Below are 9,420 nucleotides of genomic sequence, written 5' to 3'. Positions count from 1 at the left end.
CAAGAGCACCTCCGGAAGACCGTCGAATGTTACGTCGATGACCTGGTCGTTAAGAGTCGTGATAAAAACGACCACATTAACGATCTGAAGACAATGTTCGAGCTTATGAGAACTCATCAGCTGAAAATGAACCCGACTAAATCCTTCCTTGGAATGTCGAGCGGTAAATTTCTTGGATTCGTCGTCACCACAAAAGGTATTCATATTGATCCTGATAAGGTGAAGGCAATACATGAGCTACAACCCCTGAGAAATCTTAAAGAACTCAGAGGGTTGCAAGGTCGATTGGCATACATCCGTCGGTTTATATCAAATCTTTCTGGAAAATGTCAACCGTTCTCTAAACTCGCGAAGAAAGGCGTGTCATTCGTTTGGGATGAAGCATGCCAAAAGGCATTCGAGGATATTAAGAAATATCTGGCGAATCCACCTATTCTCGTTGTACCGAAATCGGGCAAACCGTTTTTTATTTATGTCAAAGCGACGAGCCATTCGTTAAGTGCATTACTTGCACAAGACGACGATAACGGTCACGAGCAAGCTGTGTATTATCTGAGTCGTACATTGCTAGGAGCTGAATCTCGTTATCCGATGATTGAGAAAGAATGCCTCGCCTTGGTATTCGCGATTCAGAAAATGAGACATTATTTAGTCGGACAGACGATTTATGTCATTTCCAACATAAATCCCGTCCGAGTGTTCATGACCCAACCGGCTTCCATGAATTGGCGGTTGACCAGATGGGCTTTACTCCTATCGCAATATGACTTGTACTTCAAGCAACAGAAATCTATTAAAGGACGAGCTATTTGCGATCTTCTGGCGGAAAACCCTACGAAGGATGTAGTCGAATTGTACGACGATTTGCCAGATGAAACTCACGAAGTTAATACCACCTCACATCAACAAGTGTGGCAATTGTACTTCGATGGGGCTTCCCGATCAACCAACGTAGCAAGTGCACCCGGATGTTCTAAAATCTCCTCAGGAGTGGGGGTCGTTTTAGTTTTCCCGAAAAAGCATGTCTTGCCTAGAGCATACTCGTTAACCGAACCATTCTCTAATAACGTAGCCGAGTACAATGCATTGATAATTGGACTCAACTTTGCCAAAGAGCTGGGGGTCGAATACCTTGAAGCTTTTGGAGATTCTCAACTGGTAGTTAATCAGATTCGAGGAGAGTATGAAGTCAGAAATCAAGACCTGATTCCATACCACCAGGTGGCCATTGAGGTGGCAAGCTCGTTTGAAGAATTTTTCATCGAGTACGTTCCGCGTCTCCAAAATACATACGCGGATGCATTGGCAGCATTGTCAGTATCCTTGGCTCAACCTCCCGAAACAGAGCAATTAATTACAGTGAGGACTCATCAGCTTATTGTTCCAATCTACGATTCGAATGCTAAAGAGGTATACTCAACTGGAGTTGAACCCGAAGTTCGAGATTGGCGTTTTCCTATTATTGACTACGTCTTACATGGTATATTACCTGAAGATGTAAGAGAAAGGGAATCGATTCGGCGAAGAGCGCCGAGATTTTATTACAATGCCACATCGCAAACGTTGTCGGTTAAAGGGGACCGTTTCATTTTGGCAATCACCGACTATTTCTCGAAATGGGCAGAAGCAGTTCCACTTAGAGAAGTAAAGACGACTGATGTTATCAAATTTATCAAACACCATATCATATATCGGTATGGTGTGCCAAGGTGAATAGTACACGACAACGGTCCTCAGTTCGTGAGCAACGCATTTATCAAATTCTACGGTAAATTCGGGATTAAAGACGTCTCGTCGACTGCTTATAATCCTACAGCTAACGGATTAGCCGAATATTTTAACAAGACTATCATCAAAATTCTGGTAAAATTAGTGAAAACCAATAAACGAGATTGGGACGACAAACTCGGCGAAGCTCTCTGGGCTTATCGTACTACCGTCCGCACGCCTACCGGAGCCACCCCGTATGCTTTAACATATGGGTGTGAAGCCGTCCTTCCATTAGAAATACAGATTCCTTCTCTCCGCATCGCTCTCGTAACGGGAATGACGACGGAAGAACATCATCAGAAACGTCTTGAGGAATTAGAGATGTTAGATGAGAAGCGCTTGGAAGCTCAACAACAGATCGAGTTTATCAAGCTAGAATCTCTCGGGCTTTTGATAAAAATGTCCGACGACGAAGCTTTAAAGAAGGAGATCTGGTTCTTGCTGTCCGAAGACCTATGATTCTCACTTCTAAGAAGAAAGGCAAATTTGAACCTAAATGGGAAGGACCGTTCGTTATAGAGACAGTCTATTCAAACGGTGCTTATCGCCTGATTACTCAGGATGGTCGCAAATTGATGATGCCAATAAATGGGAAGTTCCTAAAAAAGTATTATCCGTAATACGTTCAGGATAACCTATGTAAAATGGAAAGTTCCTAGAGAACCCTGTATAGGATATTTCAGGATAACCCGATATCAGTTGATTATTCTAAATGAAGACTGATCATGTGAATAATCTATTCTTAATTGTTATAAAAATGATTAAGATCTCCTTATTATTCTTGTTGAGATGAGATTTAATGACAGTTAATCTTTCCTCACAAAATCCGTCACCGATCAAGGCAATCGACGAGGGGTCCATTGGAATCTGACACGGGTTTGAATCCATTCAAACCCCCACTCTACCTAAGCCTTTAACATTCCCACTGTTTAAGTCTTGACACAATCTCCAAAATTTCATGCAGCTGATTCATAGCAATTATCAAATCTCTCCGTGTTAAGTCCTTATCGCTTGACACCAAAAAAATTCTCACCAGGCGTTGTGTACAAGTTAACATTCCCATCGTTATTCGTACTTCGCCCCCACTTCTTATTTGGTCAAACCTTTAAATAGTTAGGACCATAACCAAAATCCCCTCTCGATTCCTTCCATGAATGAGAGGTCCACAAAACGAGCGGTTAAACCTTCCTACAGTTAGGATCGTCTTAAAACCCCCACTTGGTCAAACCTTACTACAGTTAGGACCACAGTCAAAATCTCCTTTCGATTCATTTTTGCGAACGAAATGTCCACTTTTGAATTGAGTAATCAAACATTATGACAGTTAGGATTATTCAAACCAATCCAGATTCTCTAAGTGGAAATCCCACTTTGAGTTTCCCTTTGCATCAGGAGATAGAATATAAAATTCTTCCTCTCCAATTCTAGGTTTATCTCTACCAACAAACAAGAGACCAGGAGATAGAATATAAAATTCTTCCTCTCCAATTCTGGGTTTATCTCTACCAACAAACAAGAGACCAGGAGATAGAATATAAAATTCTTTCTCTCCGATTTTAGGTTTATCTCTACCAACAAACAAGAAACCAGGAGATAGAATATAAAATTCTTCCTCTCCAATTCCGGGTTTATCTCTACCAACAAACAAGAGACCAGGAGATAGAATATAAAACTCTTCCTCTCCATCATCGGGTTCATCTCTACCAACAAACAAGAGACCAGGAGATAGAATATAAAATTCTTCCTCTCCAATTCTGGGTTTATCTCTACCAACAAACAAGAGACCAGGAGATAGAATATAAAATTCTTCCTCTCCAATTCTGGGTTTATCTCTACCAACAAACAAGAGACCAGGAGATAGAATATAAAATTGGATTCAATATATTGACCAAGAGTGTTCAAACAAAGCTAAAAAGAAATATATGTTCTCCAATTACAAAAGTTTATATTGACTAATCTGATTTTCAAGTTTTGAAAGCTCTAATGCATAAGCCTGTTCAAGCTCAGCCGCCAATTTAATCTTGAAGGCTTCTTCGTCAACACTTTGAAGCGCGGCGACCTCTTGTTCCTTTTCAGCAAGTATTTTGTCTTGAAGGTTCAGCTACTGTAACAGGTTTTCTTCAACCTGAGTTTCCTGCTTCAACTCGGACTCCAAGACATCATAAGCATCCTTGGCCATTGCAAGTTCCTCCTCTAAGCGAGCTATTTCCGCTCGACTCGATTCTAAATCCCGGCGTAGGTTAACCTTGGCTTGTGTTCTTTTGCCAACATTCACCCTAAGTTGATCACTTCGGGCTCTTAGCTTTTGAAGTTCGAGGTTAGCTGATTGTTGGGAATCACGCCACGCTTGCAAATTGGATTCCATGTGGGAAGCGATGTAAGAGGGTATGCCTTTGGTACGAAGAGCTTGTAGAAGTTCAACATGTCGCTTCAAATCAACCAAATAAGCGTTGATTGAATCGGCTAACTCACTATACCCTTCCTCTTTGAACCCTGATATAAAACGCCCAAGAGATTTGTTATAACTCTCAAAGTACGATCCTTTGAAGAGAATACGATCCACCATAGAGTTCAAGAAGGGGATGAAGCCTTGGAGATTAGAACAGATGACGGCCTTATCCGGATCGTCGTCGACCAACAGAGCGTGAATCTGATCTGATAATGATGAAGAAAGATCTGCAAAGAGAACAAAAGAAATAAATATAAGATATGCACGCTCGCATACAGCAATGAATAGAATTATCCCAAATTCAATAGGAAATTCTATAATTTGATTACCTTGACTTGTCGATGCTGGGACACGCTCCACGACAACCGAAGTTTGTGCAGAGATGGTGCTGGACGGTGGATTCACCACATCAGGCTGTTGTTCAATTGCGATTTCTGATGGCTTCGAATTCAAATCGACAAGATCTTGAGGAACAAATCCTATGAATGAGAAATGGATGAATGAACATTCTCCAAATATGGATCTAATTACGGGATACATTAGAGGAAAAATGTACCAAGTTGAGCCGAAGTAGCAGGGGGTTGCTCTTCTACTGTAACCTTCGACCCTCCTGCTTCATGAACCACTGGAGTCGGAGCGGAAGGCACAACAGGTTCAACCTCGACAATAGCGGAAGTTGGAGGAATAGTAACTGGCGGGTCAACTTCAGCTGGGGGACTTGCCAAAGGTAAGAAACCCAAGCCTTCAGGTTGATCGCACTCACCAATGATGGTAGAAGTATCAACTTTATTCGTTGGTCCTACGTCTAAAATTCTTATTTCAGTCATCCAAAAGCAATAAGAGATGAAAGTATAGTTAAAAACTTGAGTCTGAAAGGACATACCTTTTGATGCACCTACTTCAGTTGAATCAACTCGACTAGTTGGTCTTGCAGTAGCAGGTGGAACCGGAGCTGACAGTATATCGGAGATCTCCTGGTGTACATCTTCGAAAATATCAAGATCAAAATCACGTTCATCGAAATCTCCGATACCCATATCATGGGTAAGTTCTGTGGCTCTCGGTTCGTTGACATGGATGTCTATTAAGTAGAAGAATCCATCAATGCATATGCAAGAAGTACGAAAGAATCAAAGCAAACAAAATAAGGTTACCTTCAATAGCAGTTGCGGGATCAGCAGCGCTACTACCCGCACTCACCTCCTTTAGTTTAACTAAAAGAAGATAAAGCGCACAAGTTAGTAGGAGAGGAACACGTTCCGATTCACTTATCTCCCGGAAATGCCCCCCAAATGAGAAAACATCTGTACCTGTGTCAGCGGTTGGCGAGGTCGATGTAGTGGCCGGAGGGGCAGTGTCCATATTGAGGGGTTCTTCACTCATCGCTCTTTGTACCTGTTGAGTAAAGCTGGATTCATCAACATCCATTAAACCCAGAGAAGAAGGCTCGGGAATGATTTCTCCTTCCTCTTCTAGCTCAACTGCAATAGCAAAAGAATAAATAAGATGCTATATTCAAAGATAAGATAATGAAAAGGAGATAAAATGAGATTTTACCCCCTTTATCAACTGGAAGATCCTGAGTAAATCTCTCTTCAAGTAATGGGGAAAGTTGACGTTGGTGATGAGCTGTCTTCTTAATCCTCTTTGAAGCACGAGAATCACGAGGAACCTCAGAGCTCTCATGGCGAAACTTGGTGCGTAGTTCGGTTCCTTGAGCTGGCCGAGGTTGAACCTCAGAAGGAGCAGTAGGCCGAGATCTTTTCCTGCTAAGAAGCGGGACAACGTCTTCTTCCTCTTCTTCCGCCTCTTCCTCCCGCGCGGGCCATTGAACAGTCATCTTGTTGGAAGTCGACAAAGGAATGTTCTTTTCCTTCATCTGTATACCTTTTGAAGGAATACCCGGTGACGAGGGTGAAGAAGCCCGACGAGTTCTGTAGGCCACAGGAGAAGGAGGAATATTAATCTCCGTCTCATCTTCCTCACTGGATGTCTCGAAGTCGTCACTCTCTTCGGAATCAGCTGCCCGTTTTCCTTTGCGGGAAGATGTAGCAGGTTCCTTTCCTTTTCTAGATACAATTCTCCGAACCACAGCCTCGGATTCCAGTTCGGAAATCTTCTTCTTCGCAAGAGGAGTGTTGGCGGCCAAAATCCACCGGCAGTAGAGGAAAGTTAAGTGAAGATCAGGCTCAGCGATAGGCAAACTAAACTGAGTTTCGGTACAGCCAGCAACATTCCAGAACCAAGCTCGTACTCCATCAATGAGACCTCCGCAGTTTATTAACCATTTATTGGGATTCCCGACGTACAGCTGACTGTAGCCGAATTGTCGCGCAAAACGGCAAGGAAAATAAGGCTCGATCCTGCAAAGGTTCTTCGATCGGAAAACATTATAACATGGTCGAATGTTCATGAGCCAATGGAAGCTGCCCATGTCGAGAGAAGTCCTGTTAGCCCCAGGCATTTCCTCATCAACGAGAGTGTCATTATATGCACCAGAAAATCGAGGGAAACACTTGTAAAATTCCCAGCACTTGGCATTTTTAAACTGCCTCACCCTGTCAGGCCACTGTCGGGAAGGATACAACCACTTACTTCCCTCCAAGAGCTGTAGCAACGGAATTTCTGGATCAGACACGTCAGGTGCTGACATCATGTCCGTTCGGTGGAGGACCAGCCACGCCATTAAATATGTGTACGGCAGTTCAACGCTCGACAGGGGAATCTTAGTCGAAGGCTCAGTACCCGTTTTTGTAAAAGTGGTGGCCAAGTTACGCAAACCACTATGGAGGTCAGCCATCATAGCGGAGAGTAAAGATAACCTACCGCCGACGGCTAATTGCACAGCGAGAAGGAGAACCTCCAGAGGAAGTGCCTCAGAAGATTGATGCGGCACTACACATTTCTTTAGCCATATAGCCAGATAACCGGAGAGGAGAGTCGCAGGCTTCATTCTCTTTGTGGATTGCCACAAGAAAGTGCTGAATTTTGTGCCTCTAAGAAAACCACCTTCAGATGACTCAGTTCTGTAAGACTGAGCATTAATCTTTGTGATTAGCTGATTAACGTCAGCAGGGGTCAGAATCGGCAATTCACAGACAGCTTCACCGGTCACGCTCTCGAGGTTCTGAAACAAGTAGTCGGCGAACTGTTTTAAACTCACTCGAGCCGCCTTCTTACTCTTCACTTCGATCTTGGCTATCGCTGTCTGATAATGACAAGTTAACTCCCAGAGAATGTCATAAGCAGGAGAGCCAGCCTTCTTCATCTTCATAAGCTGACGATTGTTGGGAAAATATTCTTGATAAGGAGTATTCCCCAATGGCAATCCGGATACTTTCATCATTTCATGGAGCGGAAGCCCTAACTCCCCATATTTGGTAAGAAATGTATTTGTTTCCGGAATATAAGACTCGAACAAGGCAAGGAAGTGATCTACACTGACTGGGAGACCATGCATGCTGGATCGGATTGGAGCATATAATCCCAAATTCCTTAACTCTTGATCCCACCGATGGAGTACATAGTTGGTCATCCTAGCCCACCATTTGTCGGGAAGAGAATGAACCCATCCATAACATCTGAATTTTGGAATGGGAAATTCTCTGCCAACCCGAGCGAGCCTATTCTTTACCGTATTGGCCCTTATCATCAGTTCATTCTGGGGGCCACCATCTGGTCCAAATATTCCCGGATGAAGACCACGGATATTATGCCTACCGATAGAGCCAGGAGCACTAACATCATTACCAATGAATCCGCAATGAATGCGCTCATGATCTTCTGTCAGGTGCCACGTCATTTTCCTCGAAACAGCCAGATTCCTTAATTGCAGAATTGAATAATGGCGAGGGAATGGAGGAAGGAATAGAAAAGCACCTTCGTGCTCATTCAACCAAATTTCAGGCCCGCGGCAAAGAGTATCTGGATCTTCAACTGAATCCCCGAATAAATAATCTGTCTTCTTTAAAGGCTCTGTGGAATCCCGGGTCGGAGTTAAAGGCGAATCAGTCAACAAAGCACGTAAGGTGCGACGATTGCCTTCACGAATCAATCCGGGGATGCTATCATCACAACCCTCGTTAAATTGGCGGGCTTCTCTAACCAGGAAGTCACCGCTGAAAGAGGCGTGAAGAATACCGCTCTGACCTGGGTCTTCTCTATCAGAGAAGGCCACAGAGGGAAAAGGGACTGCAGAGAAAAGTTGGAAAACAGTTGAATGGAAAGGCTAAACATAGCAAAACCTTCCACACTTAGCCGACGCGGCAATGATTGCTGCCGTGCGTTACCGCGGCAGCATACACTGTCGCGCTCAGGCGCGACAGCACGAGTTGCCGCGGTAACTGAACCACGGTCCTCAATGTTGAAAAGCCTCTAATTCGATGAAAACTCGAATTTTGGCCGTGGTACACATCTTGATTGAACAAGATACGTATTTTTCAGCGTCAGTCCTCTCAGAGGAGAACGTCAACTCTTCCCGGATGCCCCTCAAAGGAGACAAGCGAGGTGATCTGGTCAAAAACAGTATTTTTAAACAGATAAAGAGTTGGGAAATTACCTCCAAACGGCATGGCAGTAGTCTCGACCTCCTCAGGTGCTGGTGCCGCAGATTTCCCCTTCGAAACACGAGCCTTCTTGGGAGACATGATGAAATCGACCTAAAGAATCAAAAAACTAGGGTTTTTAGATGAGATCCCGAGCAAAAGTCGAAATTAAAACCCAAAACGTGATCAATAGGTTCGGTTTTACCTGAGGATAAAAGATATTAACCTCGAAAGTTGAAAGAACCGAGGAAAATCTCAAAGTTTGGGGAAAAAATGTGAAACCCTAGATCTTGTTAGAGAAAAAATCGCATAAAATTCGAAGAGATGGGGAAGAGGAAAGCCAAACGACCTTTTATAAGGTATTTGAGAGAATTTGAATGGATTTTGAACTCAGAGAAGCGGGTAAAAATGACCCGAGAAGACCCAACAGCAGACTTATAAGCCCGGCTGGCCGAAGCGATGCGCGGCAGTCTATACTGTCGCGCTCGAGCGCGACAGTCCATGCTGCAGCGTTCAAGCACGGCAGTATATGCTGTCGCGGCTATGGATATTTTCATAGTCCACACTGCTGCACAGGAGCACCATGCATACACGATGATCCCTGGGGTGTTTGAACACATACATCTCCTGCTGTATCTGGAATACATACCTGAACAC

At 43.7% G+C, this 9,420-nt stretch overlaps 1 protein-coding gene across 1 annotated transcript; it reads right to left on the bottom strand.

Moving 5' to 3' along the window:
- LOC109820928 lies at positions 3,872 to 8,865 on the bottom strand. Its single transcript, XM_020387124.1, has 9 exons — positions 8,778 to 8,865; positions 7,557 to 8,410; positions 5,777 to 7,427; positions 5,530 to 5,700; positions 5,374 to 5,433; positions 5,103 to 5,300; positions 4,776 to 5,024; positions 4,549 to 4,698; positions 3,872 to 4,446 (listed from the first exon to the last, which is right to left on the bottom strand). Exons 1-9 carry the CDS (start codon positions 8,863 to 8,865, stop codon positions 3,872 to 3,874), a joined length of 3,996 nt encoding a protein of 1,331 aa, XP_020242713.1.

Source organism: Asparagus officinalis, chromosome 8, assembly GCF_001876935.1.
Source record: "Asparagus officinalis chromosome 8, Aspof.V1, whole genome shotgun sequence".
NCBI classification, from domain to species: domain Eukaryota; kingdom Viridiplantae; phylum Streptophyta; class Magnoliopsida; order Asparagales; family Asparagaceae; genus Asparagus; species Asparagus officinalis.
This window is presented reverse-complemented; position numbering and strand designations above follow the sequence as displayed.